At 32.4% G+C, this 19,933-nt stretch overlaps 1 protein-coding gene across 1 annotated transcript; it reads left to right on the top strand.

The window, feature by feature from the left end:
* Positions 1-1,384: 1,384 nt before the first annotated feature.
* On the top strand, positions 1,385-19,485 carry LOC121122501 (uncharacterized). The gene is made up of 11 exons (XM_040717517.2): positions 1,385-2,542; positions 8,309-8,515; positions 8,577-8,672; positions 14,487-14,605; positions 15,129-15,255; positions 15,317-15,597; positions 16,173-16,401; positions 16,465-16,736; positions 16,798-16,882; positions 16,945-17,188; positions 17,260-19,485. Exons 1-11 carry the CDS (start codon positions 2,384-2,386, stop codon positions 19,110-19,112), a joined length of 3,672 nt encoding a protein of 1,223 aa, XP_040573451.1. The 5' UTR covers positions 1,385-2,383; the 3' UTR covers positions 19,113-19,485.
* Positions 19,486-19,933: the final 448 nt, after the last annotated feature.

The following is a 19,933-nucleotide window of genomic DNA, read 5'->3' as shown; positions in this document are numbered from 1 at the left end:
CGTTGTTATACTCTGTGACGTCAAAATAGGTCTGTCTTGACCAGCAGTTGGTACGGTACATCAAATTGAAAGTTCTAACAAGTCCGATTGTTATGATTGCTTAAACTTGTATTTTCATTAAACTTGAGTATAAGTATATCATACAGTGGGGGTACACAACAGTTGACATTATCAACATATGCAACATCAGCGCTCTCAAAAAATATAAATTTATCTCAAGCCGACAAACCGCTAAAACAAAAAAGATACATTCTACTTTGTAGTAAGCTGTCCATGTTTCTCATTTTCCTCCTTCTAATCATTGTTCTACAGTTTATTGGTTGAATTAGAATTTCCTTCTTTTAAGCTGTAAACAAATCTCAACAATTATTGAATCATAACTCCATATTTGGGATGAAGTGTCAGAAACCAACAACTGATTTTGGGCCTTTTCCTGTTTCTTTTCGTAGGTTGCATGATATATATAAGGTAACGACGTGATCTATGGATTGTCCATTAAACTGTCCCGTTTTCGGGAAAATAATTATGCTATTATTCTGCGAAAGAAAAAAAACCCGATATTGGACAATGACATATTCAATTTGATGTATTGTACCGACAACTGGGTAAGAAAGACAGATCTTAACAGTACTCACAACTACTCATACACTATGATGTCAATATTAAAAAGCGTTATGGTATAACCTTGTATTTCTATTAACCTAGAGTAGTACCGTAGGATTGTCTTATCGGTCCTTAGGACTCATGAATGGTGAAAAATACCGGACCGATTTGAAAAAAGACTGAAAGGGGGAGAAAAAATTAGTGATAAGGGAAGCAGGCCTCGGAACTTTGAACAATGCTCCTATGGTATTTTATTTTTAAAAAATGGGGTTTTAGGGTGGAAATTGGCCATTTTGAATAGCGTGAGCGCCTTTATACTTTGGCAATATCTGTTTTATATTGGTTCCAGCAGCAAAAAAAAAAATCTTTGAGCGGAGAGGGTGAAACATTGATCGATAACGGGACAGTCGTTCTGCAAAACATGAAATTGGGAAGAGAGAAAGTGGCAAAAAATGCAATTAAACAAAGTCCCTATTTTTAGAGGTTTTTATTTTAAGGATTAGAGAGAGTCTGGAGAACAGGACCTTACACGACCTTGTTTCGCTAATAGTGAATCATTGACTATTGAATTAACTTTTTGTATTATTTTAGTAAACTAGGTGAAAGTAGAGCATTTCTCTTTGCAAGGGTAAAAAAAAGAAGGAAAAAATAAATTCTTCTTTTCGAGTTGATGGAATTTGTGTTTCTTCTTTTCCCTTAATACTAATATAATAAGAAGAAGAAGCTGAGAGACTTGCACTCCTCTTCAACTTCGTCTTGACTTATTCTTCTTAATAATAATAGTACAACTTCTACCTGAAGCATGCTGCCTCAAGCATTAGTAGGTAGAATTATTATTGTTACATACTTTTTAGCCATTATTATTTTCTATCTCTGGCACTTCGTTCCTACCTCATTCGCAAGCACGCAGACACGTACGCACGCCCGCTACCTTAGCACCAGTGAACATGTTACTTTAAAATTCTTCAATATATGAAATATAAAAAAAAACCTTGGAATCTACGCAGCCATCTAAGCCAAAAAGTAGAAACCTTTTTACTAAGATGAAGAAATACAGAGTGACCTCCTCGAAATGCGGGAGTTTTATAACCCTATATAATGTGCGTTCAAACGGAAGGAAGGGACGGGAACGCGCTAGGCACACAGTTGTACAAAATGTACCTGTAAAATAACCTACAGAACACGCGATGGGCCGTAAACGGCGGTATTCCGTGAGAGAATCTAGATAGCCAGCGAGGAGTGAGTGAGTGGCTCTCTCCCTCCCTCCCTCCCTCCTCCTCGTATTCTTCTTCTTCTTTTCGTTTTATTCCTATCTTCTTACTCCACTACAATGGCACCAGGGAAAAAATTCATTTATTGTTATTATTATTATTATTTTGGTCAGTGAAAATAATAAAAAAACTTATTTTTATTATTGTGTATGGAAGGAAGAAGAAGAAGGAAAATCTTGTCGTGTTGAAAAAAAAGAAAGAGAGAGAGAGAGAGACGAGTGAAAATCTGACGAATTTCATTTCTCATTATTAATTCTAAAAAGTATTATTATAATAATATTATAGTGAAGTTTGAAGTGATGATGAAGTTTAAAAAGAAGAATGGAAAAAGTTAAATAATTAATATATTTGATATTTGTCTCATGATTGATTAGACTCTGAGTTATCAGTTAGTTCTTTTTGTCAAATCTGTGTATTCTATCCTTTCCACCAAGGATCTATCCTAAGGAACAAAAAATAAACACCATCCTCATTCTAAAAGAAATCCTTTAGAAAAACACACACACAGCATGTTTCAAAAACAGGATAAAATGTCTTTAAAGAAAAAGTCCAAATCCATGGGTCATCTCAACATGGAATCACCTATATTCGATAATCATCACATTATCCCTAAAAAGAAATCCTATCCGGGAGAAGATTTCAAATCAGGAGTGAAAACAACGCCTAAAGTAAGATCCTTTTTTTTTTTTATTCCTTCATCTGTTGAATCCTCCTCCTCGGAAGAGGCACCCCAGGTCTGACCCTATCAGTGTCACCCATGTTCTAAAGGAGAGGGTCTCTACTTTTGCCCCACATTGACATTTTGAATAATAACATATGAGGACCGCATGTTTTAACAATGAATCATAACTTGGGATTTATTCAGATTAGAAAATTATCAATTATTTTGTGTTCTGACGGACGCACAAAACATGTTCACGACCCCCTGTTGTAGAGTATTTGCTATATGAGTATTTTCTCTTAAATGTACATAGTCGGATTGAGTATTGTTGTAGTCCAGATCCGTATATCAATGTAGCTCCTATCCCTATCACTGATAATAGGAGGAGTGACATCATTTTCTACTCAATGGCTGTATGTACAATATACATATATTTAGTCGGAAAGTAGGGCCCATTTTATTAGTACTTATGATGATAGTTAGTAGGCACTTCTACCCACTTTGTTATTCCATGGTGATGAAGCTGAAAGACGGAGTCACCTTACGCAATACAGATGATTAGAGTCTCTTCTACATATATATTATGATAATATTATATCTAATAGCATGTACCTATGTAGGGATTGACGATTTGTATTTCCATTTATTGATACTAATATTTAAGTAAGAATAGAGCAATATACCATTAATAGACATGAACATTGATGGGTAGTTACTCGTTAGAAAGAGGGTTGAATGATTGTTAGTTATTACTTATTACCACCAATGTTTCCAATCTTTTATGATCGATAATAATATGAATATTACATATTCTTTATGTTCAATAATAATTATTATTTTAATGGACTTAATAGGAAACTAGAAGCATGTGGTGGTTTATTATGTATATTTTTTCTTCGTTATTTTAACAATAAAATGGTTCTATATGAATTTTCAAGGACCTAGATCATATATATGTATCATTGACGAATGATTTATTCCTCTTTCATTAACTAGCTAGCCTTTGTCTTCACTATTATTATTTGAAGAAGCTTCTGCAACATGGTCGAGTCCTTCGTTTTCTCTTTATCTCTCTAACAATGTCACACATCATCCATGTACCTACAATATGGTACATGGTACACTCACACACTCACTCCTCTATCAACCCTAATTCCACCCACAATTTTTCTATTCATTTTAATATCTACGTACAAACTACAACCTATTGTTCATTTTGATTGTTGCTATTATATTATATATACATTTGGGGGACTCGGGATTGAGAAGGATTGCTCCATGTTGTTTCTTGCTGTTGATCCCTTACCTCTTTATGTAACATTCTTATTGTATATATGTATGTAATTAATGAATATACAATATTTTATCTACATAAAATTAATATGTATTTAAGACGGAAATGAAATGTTGCTTAATTCCCCGTCTCATTTACACACAAAACCACGAATATTATATTAATATATGTGTATATTGTACATATCATTAATATTATATGTATATCTTAAAATCAGTGATTCCCAACAACCACGTTTTCATCACCACTGCGGAGCCATATCATTTTTTCTTTCAATAAGTGTCAAATATTGTTTTTAAAAGTATGTGCTCAATGATTCTTTTAATTTGCTTTGTTTTTCTCGAAATGTTGTGTTGCATAGTCCCTTAAAATGTTTATTTATATAGCAAATGAAGAAATATATAACATTTGGACCATATTAATCCATGTTTAGAGCCCTTGAAGTTGTTAAATTCATAATTCAATCTGAAAATAGTCGGTATAAGTCAGAATAATGCAGTTAAATAACTATTCCAAATAAATAAACAATATATCAAAAGTTATATCCTTTTTTTTCTCCTTAAAAGATTGTTTCACATATAAAAATAATAACAAAGTATTGTTTTACCGCGTATAGGGCGCACTTTTTGTGTGTCCTTACAGTCAAAAATAGGATCTAAACATTTCTTGAAAAGAGTTTCCCTATGACCATCATGCCCTCCAATATTTTGGTAAAAACATACAAATCTAAGAACCCCCAGTTTAATACTCAACCAAATGTTTTAGTTATGTAATATCTAACTGAGCCCTACATGATGCACAGTGGAGCACAAGGGCACCCTGTTGTTGGGAACGACAGTTTTAAGTGGATGACGATTCTCTCTATACAGTATATGTAGTGTTGGATCGGTTCTAGGACTGATCAGTCTCCCTCCTCTTTCAGTCCTTTTTTTTTATCGGTCCGATCTTTTTTACTAACCGATTAGTCCGTCCTAGCTATCTTTTTAATTTATACTCTGCTAGCTAGGATTGAAGAGTAGCTAAACTGCGAAATAATGAATGATAGCTGGAATATATAATAATAAGTTCTAGCCACACACCTCCTACTTTAAACTTAAGGTATTTTGTCTTTTAGAAACTTCAACGGCGCAGTTTGTAACTATGTGATTTCAGCCGTTGTAGTTGGCCTAAAATACCGATAAGGACGCACAGATTTTATTATGGGGGAACTGATTGTACTGCAGTTTTTTTAGTTTTTTAGACCGATCCAACGCTAATTGTATGGAATTATGATGATCAGGGGTGTAGTTATGATTGTTAAAATGGGGGAGGTGAACCTTTTAATATATTAAAGTTTTAATTGGGGGGTTGTGGACATTTTGTGGGCTATACTGAATCTGAGAGGGACATGTCCTTCTCCGTCCCCTCCCCTCTAACGGTGTCTATGATGATGATTAAACGGTTGTTAATCAATTGTTATCATGTACAATCTTGTGTCATGTCTTCTTTTAACGTTACATTAATTATAATTATGAATAATACTAAGAAGAAGTAGAAGCTGTCCCCCTAGCACTCTGCTTTCATTCATGGATTTTAAAGCTCTTATGACGTCGTCTCTGAGTGACTGTGCGTATGCATGAACGTTCATTGTGGTGCCGGATTGCCATTCCTTCTTCTTTAATCATTATTATTTAGGAATAATGTAATCAAAATACATACAGACGAGTAAAGAGAGCTATGAATCATTTATCAATGCCGTCTTATCAATGCTTGTATATTATGAAGTATCCTTAATTCATTATTTATTCTTCTGCTACTCCTCTCTTCCTTCTGCTCAACAAATATTAATGTATTCCTTTCTGGTGAAATTTGAAGATTCATAGCTAGTGTTGTCGTCTCTGTTACTACACTATTTAACAGCTATAAATTATAATATATATATATATATATCCTTTACTCAATTGAAGTTCCCTACGACTTAATCCTTCTCCTCATTGCCCCTTTTCAAGTATGTAGTATGTACAATACATCATTTTACAAATTCGGATTTTCTTCTTCTTCTTCTTCTCTTGTGCACTATTTAAAAAAGGATTATGTAATAATCACACAATGCTGCCGCTGCTACAACTCCTACTTGGGGCCCTTTTGAACTCTCTGGATGGAGGAAGATAACATCATCATCATCATCATACATAGGATTATTTCAAATTTGAATTTATATTTGGTGCACTCTTCTCCGGATGTGATTATACTTATTATTATTATGGTGATGGACATGCAACAAATGATGAGGGTATTTGAAGGAGGGATTATTGGCCTTGAACAAGAATAATCTCATCAGCATCATCTATTGTTGCGTCCTGCTCATTGTACACATACTAATACATATTTTCTTGTTAATCGGTTTCACATCCCTTATAATATGTATTTTCTATTTTTTGAGGAGGGGAATGTTTTTGAGTCGCTGTATGGAGTAGCCCCGATTCATTACTTCCTAGACCTTAGCCTGCCCTTATTATCATTTATCATATCATCATCCATATAATTGTTATTCCCACATGAGGGAAATATAAAAGGAGTGGCTAGTTATAAAAAAGGAGAAAACAGAAAAGAGTCAACCTCATTTTTACTCCATTCCTTTTCTGAATGGATATATATATATATATATATAAAGCAAGCTAAGGGGCTGTTACATGTACTAGAATAGCCAATTAAAACTTGACAGGATCTCAAAGTTATAACAATAAGAGGGAGTCACAATTCTGTCGAAAAATTCCAATGACTCCGTTGCATCCCCTTTTCTTGTGATATTCACTTTGTATTGAGCTTGGATTATTCACATTTCATAATGTTTTCAGTCCTAATGATCGTTATAAATCTTATTGACTGATACTTGAGCCCTGCATCTGTAGACAAGTCCTGCCGAACATTAAACGGGCCCTAATAAATTCCATGTATCATCATGTGATATTTTTAAGTCCATGAAAATCAGCGGTGATCTAGTTAGGGCCCATCTACAATGCACGTACGCAGGGGTTTTGAAATTGCAAACATAACTTATATAAAGTATGTTAATTAATCGTACTAAAATACGTGCATAAAATGCCAAAGACTTGCGTATGTTCATTGTACATGGCCCCTTAGGATTTTTAAACTGGGAGGGGGTCACTTAAAACAGTTTTCCCATGCCCATTTTAGACCGGGAGCCCTGCATATATTTTTTAAATTGAAATACCTACTACGAGAAGACATTTTAAAAAATGTCATAAAAAGGATTGGCCTTTTCCTAAAAAGGTCATTATATAAAAGTAATTCAATGACATATGCATAGTGACTACTATTTATTAAAAAAGGCTGCTTATTTTTTCTAGAAATACGCCATTTGATATAAAAAAAAAGGGCCCCTAATATTATTTCGATTTAAAAAAAAGGAACGAAAAAATAGTACTACTAGATAGGGATGTAAAATGTGATTATATGGGCTTACAGAGATATGCTCCTTCCCCCAATGACTTCCATGATAAAAACATTGACTTAACTCTCTTGAGCTGAAAGAGAGTACGGATAAATATTTTTTCTGATCCTTATTGCTCCTTTGCGTATTTGTCTATTAAAAAAATCAACAACATCAAAAAAACAAAACAAAACATAAAAAACATTACGTAAAACGTAGGACTACAACTTCGTCGTAATCAAGTTTCCCTATCTGTGTTTCTTCTTCTATTCATCTGTTAATACTAGAATTAATTAGTTTGATTCGATAAGGGCTTGTTTTATGGGAGGGAAGGGGGTTAAGGAATGAGAATCATTCCTTTTTGAATGGTCATTGTTGTAGGGCGAATAAGGGATCAAGTGTAATTATAAGGAGATCCTCGGAGTACGTATTTATTTGTGATTCTTCACTACAACTTGCAGATGTCAAGGCCTTATTGCGTGACTACAATTACATATAATTCTTTTGCAATTCATACTGTGATTCTTGCTGCCTAATAACAATTATTATGATTATTTTATGCTTATGACGACAACTCAGGGTAATTTCCTTTTGTCATTAAGACATGGGAATTTGAGGAAGTCTGTACTAGATAGATATGGATATGATGATGCTCCCCCAAAAAAAAAAAAAAAAAAAAAGAAGATTATTACAAATTCAAATAATATAATATAATGATTTTCTAAGGAAAGCTCTCTTCAAAGCATGAAAAACCGGTTTCTTTCTTACTTATTATTATCAACAATCCTATTATTCATGGACTTTTTTCTTATTATATGGATTTTCTTTGTTCATATGGTATTTAGATAATAGTACATATCTGTTTCGTTAATTTATGATGAGTAGTAGTATATCATACATTTAAAGAGATATCTTCCACTAACCCTAATTGTTAAATCATTAATAGCTTATGCAAATAACAGCGCTAAGTGCTAAAACAGATGCTTATGAGAACTACAAAAGAATATAAACATGTAGAAATATAATGAATGTATTTTTCATTTCAGAAACTCAAGGGCCTGGTTCGACAAAGAACAAATCCCATGATGATGCCCGTCTCTGTTGGAAAAGCAATTTTCTCCAAAGCCAATAAGACTTCTTCCAAAGTGAACAATAATCCTTCCTTAGCCGAAGTATTTGGATCCAAAGAAAATGTACTCATTCCTAATAGACATCGAACGTTCCTCATGGATACTCAAGTTAAATTCACTGTTGTAAGTTTTTCAGAATTATTTTCCTTTAATGGATGGAATTTAATGTTCATGGTCATTTCAGGGCTTGCAATGTCAAGAAAGGAATTTATTTTTATTCAATGATCTCCTTATCATTGCGAAGGAGCGATCAGGAAATCAGTTCAAACTTAAAGATCAGGTAAGATCCGGGTTAATTGTATTTGTATGTACATACTTGAGTGTATCTGCTCATAGGTACATAGATATATATCTATAAGTACTTCTACTCTTTTTTTCTGTTGCCTTGGTCCGAGCAAAAAAAATAGAAATTTTATTTATACTAACATGAAAAAACCTGTTAGTTTCCAGTTTAAGGGAACATTATTTTATCATCCGTAGTTATCGAAACCATTTCTTCTTCTCCTCTAAAAGAAAATGACTTTAAATAGGCATTAGATTTAAGAAATAAAAATAAATTTCCTCTCCATTTATTTCTGTAAATAAGTAATATCCTTTTAAATAGTATTGTTTAAAGCGTTGGAAGGCTTTCATGCGTACATACAATATATTAATAGATAAAGTTACTCTCAAATTAGTCATTGGGGAGTTCCTTCCCCCCCATTTCTTCTTGTGTGCAAAATTTACTGTCTTATTCGTCATCCTCATATTTTTAAATGACAATTTGTCCTATTATATAATATAAGTTTTGATTCATGCATGATCTCAATATTTATTTTGAAGTTCTTCGAAATATGTTAACTGTCCCATAACTAGACACGAGATTCTCGCTAGGATTATGCTTTGGCTGTATAATAAAAACCTGTTTTTTTTTGTTGTTGTTGTGTTTGAAAAAGAATTCATTTCTTCCTCGGTTATTAGCTACATTTTTTATTTTTACATTATTTTTTTCTAAATTTTTGTACGACACACCTCTGTCTTTTAACTAACACACTCGTACATCAAATTTTCCCACCGACACTTAGACTCCTAGCTTGAGATGCCATTTTGCTAATTTCTTGAGATGTTTTAAGGATCTTTTTTTAAATTATACATCATTATTGTTTTGTTATCTATTTAAAAAAAAAAATATTTATGGTATCACTACACCTCTCAGTATTAGTCATAAGTAGTGTTGTGTCGTTCCTTATTTAGGACATAAGACTACAATCCCGTCCAATTTAGTCTCGATCCTGTATATCATTACTAAAACTTATAAAGGTCGTTCCTTATTTATTCGGTTCAGTCGAGGGTCGGTCCTGGACTGGGTGGGACCTGACTGGACATCACCGCTGTCCTAAATAAGTACTGACAAACACTAGTCGTCACTCAACTTTATTTCTTTTACATGAATTATTTTTATTACTGAGAGTAAAAGGGATCCGTCGGTCCTAAGACTGGACTGGAACGATTAAATAAGGACCTTTGCAACACTATCATCCACCAGTCTGATGGGTGATACATTGAAAAAATAAGCACAAATATAATTTAGAATGTAGTTCAAATTTGCCAGTTTTTTCACCAGGGGCGAACATATTTTTGTGAAAAGCACGTCCTTAATACCCATCGTCCATAAGTATGAGCAGAGATGTAATCGCCGTAAGCCAGGGAGGGCCATACCCTAGAAATTTTTTCAGTAGTAGTATTTATCGGATTTATTAATAGTGAGCCATGCATGGTTACTCTCAAGGTCGATTTTAGGGTGAGCCTGTGGTAAAGATAAATGCGAGGGGCCTTTCCTATCGTTTCTATTTTAAAATTTGGAGGTCTTTTTCTTCTTCTTTTAAAAAATATAATATTGACCAAATGTTATTTTTTTAGAAAAGGATATATAGGGCTATTTAAAAATAACATTATATCCAGCGCGGGGTCCCAGTTAATATAAAAGTGTAGAACTATCCCTTAAACCGAACCTGGTCACTACAATCAGGCCCTTTAAATAAAAAAACCCTGATTATGTGAATATAGTAAGAGTAGTTCTCTTGGAAAATAAGGTTTCAAAGACAATATCCATCCTTTGTGGTGATTTCTCTTTGAAAATTCCCTTCAAGGTCTCATATTTGTATACATATATTTATGTGTATACCTACATAAGGAACATGGATTTAAATACATAATATTGTACATAGATAATTAAAACATGCAATTCCATTCATGGTATAAATTACTTACTTATACATCTACATATATATTGTGTGTACAAGTTGCGATTTTGTACAAGTTGTAACTTGTATGAGGAAATGGTACAAGTTACAACCTCAAAAGATGAAATGAATAATTTTAAATAAGAGATTTAGAGTACTTGGAATGAGGATCATGAAATAATTGAGTTAATATATGATGGATATATTGATGGTGTAATTTTTGACTATTTTAATAACAATGACTAAAAGTATTCTGTGTATTCTAAGTTCAAATACCAGTGGTGTCCGTAGGGGTTGGGCTGGAATGGCTGTACCCCCAATTAAAGAATTTTTGCTTTTTACTAGAAAATTTAATATTTGAATTTTTTTTCGAAAAAATTTAATTTTTCGTTAACAGCTATTGATTTTTGATTTTTTGAAATATTTTTTCGTGAATACTTTTTTTTTGAAATTTTTTTCTAAAAAATTAAATTTTTAAAAGTTTTTGTGAATAGCTGTGACCTTTTGAATTTTTTTACCAGGAAAAATTAAAAATATTTTCAGAAAAGCTTAAATTTTTTCTTAATATTTGTGGAATTTAAAATTTTTGAATATTATTTTGGAAATAGCCATGAGTTTTGGATATTTGAAATTTGATTTTTGGAATTTTTTTCTTAAAAGTTTAATTTTTGAAAGTTTTCGTGAATAATTCGTGGAATTTGGATTATTTTTCCAAAAAAAATAATTTTTTGTAAAGAGCTGTTGATTTATAAAAAAAAATTTTTGTGAATAGATGTGAAAAAATTTGAATTTTTTTTACGAAAAATTAAAAAATTTCTTAACAGCTGTGGATTTTTGATATTTTTTTTTAGAATAGCTGGATTTTTGAAATTTAAAATAGCTGATTTTAGAATTTATTTCTTAAAATTTTAATTTTATAAAAAAAAATTTTTTTCTTAAAAGTTTTTGTGAATTTTCGATATTTTTTTTCCAAAAAATAAAAAAATTTCTTAACAGGATTTTCGATATTTTTTTCCAATTTTTTTTTTTGTGATACCTGTCATTTAAGACGAAAAAATTGCAACGCGTACATTTTGATAATACAAGTTGAAACTTGTACACAGCATAAACATACAATAAATGTCGAAAAATAAAATAAAATATGTTGTGTTTGTATTGGATTTGCATTATACGTTGTAGAGTATATACATAATCATTATGTCATTCATAATTATGTATTTAATTAAGGAGTTTTATTGACAGTAAACATGGTATTATTGTTATACCATAATGAAATCCTACATTACCAGGAAAAGGAAATACTTAGAAGTAGTAGTAATCATATATTATTTACAACAAAAATAATATTGAAGGGAGCAAAGTAAATATATAAATTCAACGGATAGTTTCACTTTCTAAAGTCTTTTTTTTTTTTTTTTCTTAAATACTGATTCTCTCTCTCTTTTTCTTCTTCAACAACCAAATAACCAAATAACATAAGTACTTATACTGCACGCAAAACGATAACTACCAATTAAATATGTTTTATATTAATATATGTTTGTATGAATTGTAATTTGTTTTTTGTATCATAATAAGAATCATGACTTGAGTTAGTTATTATTGTTGTGTGTGGATTCAATACAACAGTGAGTCCCAGGCTTTTTTTTATCACCACGGTCTAGTGTTATGTCCGTTCTTATTTAGGACTGAAGAGTTCAGTCCTGAATGTCAGTCCTAAAACTGATAAAGTTAAACCCTTGATGACGTCACTCAACTTTATTTCTTTTTTTAGGAGCTAAGTAATTTTGCCTCAAGGATATTTCACCTTAATATATAAATAGATGAGATTTATAGGTTGTTTTTGTTATTTCTTGTTAAAATTGATGTTCTCTTGGAATTTTTTAATCAAAAGATGTTATGTCTATTATTATAAAACTCATAAAATGGTTGTTTTCTTTTGGAAAAATGATGGAATCATGCTCCAAAAGCTCTAAATGTATACACCAACAAAATCTCACTATGTAATGAATTCGAACCAGAGACAAAATAGGTATAAAATTAGTATATTAAGAAAAACAAAAATAAATAAACATGCCAACAATTCGAATAAAATAATCGCTAATCCATTCTCCCTTAGTAATTATCATTTGATATGATGGATTATTCATATTAAAAAAAGACTCATGGATTGACGAACAAGCATAATATGAGGCAACATCATTATTTCAACAGAAAACAAACATTCAATGCATTTAATAGTAACAAATATGACATATTCTGATTTAAAAAAATTAAAGGAAACATCAATTTCAACTAAAAATAAACAATGACCACTTGTAAACTTCATTTATTTATATATTAAGGTGAAATATCCTTGAGGCAAAATGACATCAGGCAAAATTACTGGGCACCATTTTTTTCGAAGCAGTTTTAGCACTGACCGTCCGAAGGACCACCAGTTTTAAGGATCGGTCCCAAGGACTGATAGGATCAGTTCTAAGACTGGACTGGGGGGAATAAATGAGGACTGACCCAACACTACTATGGAACATAGCCATGGGAACAGAACGGGAGGAGCGAGGAACAATATTGCAATTACTACTATACTGCCCTTGTCTTTTCTGGCAATAGAATGTATCTGATTTTAATCCTATTTTACAGGAGAGCCAAAAAAAATGTTGCTAGGTTTAATAATTAGAATAATTTATCCTTTATTTTTTAATGAGTTGAAGGTGGAATTGTATTTATTCTTATATCAAAGGGATCGTGGGGGTGGCTTGGGTAATCTTCTATGCTATGCTCATAGAGTTGACAATTTTAGTTTTTTCACTCATAATATTAAGTGAGAGACAGCGGCGCCGAGGCGCCATTCCCCTCCTACTTTTGGGGAATTTTTATAGTTATAGGAATAAAAAAATTGAATTGCCAAAGGTATTTAATTATTTTTCGATTTGTCTTTTAAAAAAGAAAAGCTTATTCCTTCAAATTGTATCCCTTCCAAAAAATTTGAACTCTACAATTTAATTTTGTTTTGGTCTTTTCTGAAAAAAGAATTTGCCACATTGTGCCTTTAAAAAAAAACAAAGATATTATGTCTAAATTGTCAAAAAATCCCGATCCCAAAGGAAAAAAGCCCAGCCCCCCTTCTCAAATAAGATCCTATGAACCCCCCTAATGACATTCCCATTAGGGGGCTCACAGGTCCTTACATTTGCAAGTAAGGACCGGTGCCGGTGATTGAAGATTAAGACTACGAGGGAGAATACTATTTAGATGCATTATTTCACCAATAAAAAAATCAAATATATTCCATGACATTTTTTTTTACAAAATATTTTCTAAAATGATGGAACTCAACAAGAATTTATACCAAAAACTGAAAATTGAACATTTTGCAGATAAATATATATTTTTTTTTAGACATGGGCAGCATAACCATCAAATAATTTGCTATATTCGGTCTTTTATTGAAGAGTCCTCCAGTGTGGTTATTATAATTTTTTTTTAAAACAAAACTGATATATTTTTTTTTTAATAATCTTTTTTTAGAAGAGACAAATTAAAAAAATAAATGACAATGAGCATAAGCAATTGTGACGCTGTTTTTTGGACAATTTGGACAACAAGATTTTAGTCAGGGATGACCCATCACCCCCTATAGTCACGGGCCTAATTGCTTATTCTACGTTTATACTTAAGAGTCCTATAACATCGTTTATAGTTCATGAAATATGCCTGATCAATTGTTTTATATAGTTTTAATGTAATCTCTCGCGGTGCATTTAACGATGTACTGGGGAGCACAAGGGCTCCAAGCAGCCCTGGTTAAGAACCACTGGAACATACAATAATAAAATTCTTTTATATACATATATCTATTTCTGTTTCAGATCCCTTTGTCAGATGTTTGGCTCGCAAACTGTCTCTCTGATGTATCAGAGCTCACAACAGATATGCTCAACTCTTTTGTCATAGGATGGCCAATAACCAATGCTATTATTACATTCAGGTAAAATCCTCTCTTCATCATCTCCTAAAAATATTATTGGTAGTGGTGAATATTAGTGATCCACCCACCTAATTCACCTTTTCCTTAAAACATTGTGTTTTTCTTTGTACATGATATCATATGTGCATCGTCATGAGTTGTGAATTCGTTCTCATATGTTGTAACAGAGATTATTTCAAATGATACCTCTTGATGATGTCTTAGCTGTTTTTTATATTAATGTATCTGCAAATACATTGTAGAATCACACTCATATGATGGAAAATATATTTATTTTCTATATCTATATATGTTTTTTTTTAATATTATATAGTTTAAAAACATATTCACATACAAAAAAACGGAAAAAAAAAACTTGAAATGTAGACTTGAGAGAAACTTTTTTTTTTCCTTCATTCTTTTTCATGTTTGAACATTGTGAAATCCAAATCTTTGGCGTATTGAAATCCACTAAGTGCATCTGATCATACATAACATATCCTTCATATATATTCTCTATTATTTTCTATTTATTTTCTCATAGTTCTCCTAATCTAAAAAACTTATGGTGGAACAAGTTATCCGAACTTATAGAAAAAGAAAGAATCCTCGCACCCTCATCCACAAATATTCAAGTTACTTATTTTGATCAAACGACTAATTTTGAGCATGTAAGTTGTGAGGGAAACATGTCCATGGATATTCATGCATATATATATTTTAATTAACTAGGTAAAAAGTCTGTCAGTAACCGTTAGAGATGATGCCAGAACCTGCATTCAAGGTGCCTTAAAATCCCTAGAGCTTCTCGCAAATCGTCCTTTAGTTGATATAAACTGTGATTATCAATTGTGGGTTCGAACAAAATCGGACGAAGCTCCCTATCCTCTCATAGGACACGAAATTCCATTAGTCATTAAATTATACTGGACTCGACAAGCTTTTATCAATAGTAGGAATCAAAAAACTTTTGATGAATATCGAGCCGGATGTCGATGTTCCTTTATTCTTAGGTATTTCCTTCGTTATAACTTATTAATTTAATTCAGTGTGTATCTACTTTTTGTTATTGAAGTTATCCATCGTTTTTTACGTGGTGGATATATAATACATTTGTAAGCATGTTGTATGTGCTGACCTAATCCGTTTTAGAAATGTAGACGCACACACTCACAGGTACAAGGAACTTATTTCTCTCTTTTTAGATAGATTTATCATCTGTAGGTGGTACCCATTTTTACAGAAAAGAGAGATGTTCCTTCTGCTATCCAACTATAATGTAAAACAAATTTCTTCATTTTTGACTTCTTAAGAAAATAAAAATGTATGAAGAACACTCTTTCTCTGTTTACAAACATGCTATCCATACCCTTAGCAATCAAGTTTATGCTTCAAAAAAATCAAATAACTATATGTAACACCTTTCCCTGTATCCTAAAAAAAAAAAAAATCATGCTTATATGTAATTCATAGCTCTGATAATGTTGATTCTTCATAGATCATAAACTATATACACGCTTGATAACTACTACTCATAATAATTAATTAATAAATTTCCATCATTTTTTAATGACATTATGGTTTGCAGAAAAAGTGGACAAACCTATAGCTCAAATGCTGAAGATGGAATAGCTTCAAAAAATAAATTAAAGAAAGTAAAATCCTCAATGAAACTTCAACGTGTCTTTAGAAGAGCTTCCAAAAATAATGAAATCATGGACTCCTCGGGAGAAGGGAACAAAAAGTTTGAGGGAAAAGTGTTTGGAAGGAATCTTGAGGACGTTTGTGTCAATGAAATGTTACCATATGCAATAATTGTAAGGAAAAATAAATATCATCAGTGTGTTGTTGTTAATTGACGTTTTTTCAATCAATATTAGGTGATATTAAAAAGAATATTGCATGATGGCCCTGAAACAGTTGGTATTTTTAGAAGATCTCCTAATGCAAGGGCTATGAGAGAGTTGCGAGAGAAAATTGATCAAAATGAAAAGGTCGATTTCGAGGAATGCTCGGTTTTTGTGGTTGCTGCACTCTTAAAGGACTTTCTTCGGTCCCTTCCAGATTGTTTATTACAGTGTCCTAAATACGATGAGTGGATTCGAATAGGTACAGAATATGAAAATGAAAAAGATCTCAGACCCATGAAAAAGTAAGATTGAAATATTGTTCGATCCTGTATGTCTCATTGTATATATATATATATTTTGCAGTTTAATTTCGAATCTACCACGCATCAATGAAATCACTTTAAGACATTTAATTTACCTTTTAAAAGAAGTTGCTGACAAATCAAAGGTAAAGCTTAGTATTGATAATAATTTAATTTCCAAGAATTCCTATTTATTTGTCTTTAACAGACCAATATGATGAACGCCTCTAATTTGGGAATATGTGTTGGGCCTAGTGTTCTATGGTGTAACGATTCAAAAGTTATGATGGAACAAAATTATTCCAAAGACGTTTCCTGTTTAACAAAAACACTAATTGAGCAATATGAATCTTTGTTCGGTAAAGAGATTCCCTCACTTTTCACTTGCACAATTAACGGTGAACATCCTCTATCCATTCAGACTGAAAATACAAATGGCCAATTAAATGAAGGTAATAATAATTAATTAATTTGTTGAAGGAAATCATAGAAATTAAATACACACCTTCTATATATATTACAGGCAATAAAATGACATTGGATAATTCGTCTCTTGAAAGCCTCTTAGACAATGAAATCATTCATAATGACGAGGATGAAAGGATGGTTGTATCAACCACCTCAACTTCAGGGGCTACAGCATCAGGAGAAGGTTACTCTTTAAACAATCTAAGTCATGACTCTGGTCTTACTACCTCAGACTCACAACTATTTTTGTTTGAGGGCGGAGAAAATAATTCATTCAGTTCTGATGATTTCTGCACCATTTCAAATAAGAAGTTGATTTATGCAAACAAATCAAAAATTCATATACCAGTGCCTATGTCTGTCTCGGAATTTCATCATCCTACTAACAATAAAAAAGGACAAATCCATCTACAACAAAATAAGCATATTCATTCAGATACACCAATTAAGATTGAAAATAATCATAGGAAAACACTGGTATCCAGAGTCGGGAACGTCAATTATATTGGTTCAGCTCCTTTAAAAATTCCTCTTAGAAGAACAGCATCAGAAGAAAGTGTATCGTTTTGTAAATCCCCTGAACAATCCAGGAAAAGACGTCCAGTATTCCATCGGAAAGGGAAGGCACCTCCTCCTCCCTCTGCCATTGGAGTCAGCAACACCAACGGAACGGGGCTCAGTATTAATAGTAATGTTACTCGTTCCAATTCTGTCAATCATAATCGAGAAGGGAAAAACAGTTCACTATGGTATAGGTCCTGTTCCACGACTCGTTTGAACTCTGGCAATAGTTCTGCTTGTTCTACTCTGACCGACGAAGACTCAACACCGAGAGTATCTAGGTCTAACTCGTACGGGAAACATGAAAATGAAAATTTTGTAGATGGTACTCCCATGACTATCGAAATCGGTAATTGTAATACTCCTCCAGGTTATGAGGAAACTATTTCCAGGCAAAGATTCCTCAAAGGTTTTCATCGTTCCAATTCTTGTTTGGAAGGTGATTTTGCATCTCGAGCAATTGCAAGTGCTGTTGACGACGACGATGATGATGAAGAAGAGGAGGAGGTAGATCAAGATATAAATCTTGAATCCGTACATCAGCCTCCGCCACTTCCTCCTAAAACGGAACGTCCTCCGTTACCTCCCAAACAGCGGCAGCGACCTGGTATCAAACTGGACGATACCTACGTGAACAGTGAAGAGTTACGAAAAAGCGAAGAGGGAGGATTTGTTTATCCTCAATACTCTTCCGGAGCAGTTCATGTTTCCACAATTTCTGAAAATAACAATCGAGGTTCGGGAAGCTCTAATTCACCAACAACACCTAAAAAACGAAGTGTCACAAGGATTGTGGCCACACCAACTCGAACCAAGAGTACTCGTAATGTTGAAACTCAAACAGAAGAAAAAGATTTCTTTTCTTTATATTCTTCTGATTCTGATTCTTTAGAAGAATCTGAAGAAGATGCTCGGAATTTAATTGACTATACTCCTCATCACCGTTTCCAATCAGACTATTATCACCCTATTCCTGTAAGCCATTATGTTGATCAAAGATCTCTTTCACCTCATCGATTTTCAAATTCAACTAACAACACTCCAGATCGTAGAAGGATTGAACCTACGAATGATCCCTTGATCCAGGGAGAAATCAACTGGAGTGTCTCACAATTAAGGTCCTTTTTTAATCAAGGGCAACAGAAACAAAATTCAATCCCAGTTCCTCAATATTCACCGGTCCATCACTCCCATGGGAGTTATGGTAATTACAGTATTCGTTCTACATCAAGTGGCAATGGTCCACCAATCATCGATCAAAGACGAAATAATAATAATATAATTTGTGATGTGAATATGTACTCTCCAAAAGCTGAACAGGACTCTGATCAAGAGTCCTATGTCTAACTACATACTAGAAATACTCCTTATTCGACAAATGCATATATTTAGAGTTAAATATATATATTTTTTTTAGCTGAATTTCTTTGAATAATTTTGTTAGTAGTACATAGTTCTATTTTTTGAAAGCATCTATTTTTATATACACAACTTTACAATGCCTCAAACTAGTCAAACTGATCAAAATATTATCTTATAATATATTTTTATTGAATAAATAACATTCAAAATACTATTCCTTTTCAAAATAGTTCTATCTTTGTTATCTATTCGTTTATACGTGCATGTTAAGAAGTCGATTACTGAGTTCAACTTCATTCAATTTAATTTATTCATATATTATAACGCAATCAGTAATAATATAAAGTTGTCAAATTTGTTCGTATGTGTTCGTTTTTATATATTCATTTCAATACGTATATATGTATATAAGGCAGGGCTTCCAGTTTCATATTATATGTATACAATTCATGAGCAGGATGACTTTGTTTGAGCCCGTGGGCTTATCTTTTGAATTGTGTAACCCGACTCCCAACATTTTATTAGATTTGACTACTATAGAAAATTAGACAAAAACACATAAAACATTCACTCCTAATGAAATTATCTTCTAAATTCTTATTTTGAAGTATGACGTAACGTTTTTTAATAGAACCTTTTATACCCCCAGAGTTTCTAATATAAATTGTTACAGAAATTTGAAAAAATGTGTGGGGTAGAAGCGTGAGAAACGATGGATTTACTTGAGGCTCTTGCCTATTCTGTGAATCTTGGGAGTCATAGATCGAGGACACTTTTATTTAGTATGAAGCATGCCATTTTTAAGT

The sequence above is a fragment of the Lepeophtheirus salmonis genome, chromosome 8 (assembly GCF_016086655.4).
Source record: "Lepeophtheirus salmonis chromosome 8, UVic_Lsal_1.4, whole genome shotgun sequence".
In the NCBI taxonomy this organism is placed as follows: Eukaryota; Metazoa; Arthropoda; class Copepoda; order Siphonostomatoida; family Caligidae; genus Lepeophtheirus; species Lepeophtheirus salmonis.
The sequence above is the reverse complement of the archived record's forward strand: the minus strand, read 5'-3'. Positions and strand labels throughout refer to the sequence as shown.

Excerpts from the sequence above, each read along its gene's own strand:
- LOC121122501 (XM_040717517.2), top strand. The coding sequence starts at position 2,384 with ATGTTTCAAAAACAGGATAAAATGTCTTTAAAGAAAAAGTCCAAATCC. Across the intron at positions 16,402-16,464 it reads TGTTACCATATGCAATAATT|GTGATATTAAAAAGAATATT; the intron begins GTAAGGAAAAAT and ends AATCAATATTAG. Across the intron at positions 16,737-16,797 it reads GATCTCAGACCCATGAAAAA|TTTAATTTCGAATCTACCAC; the intron begins GTAAGATTGAAA and ends TATATTTTGCAG.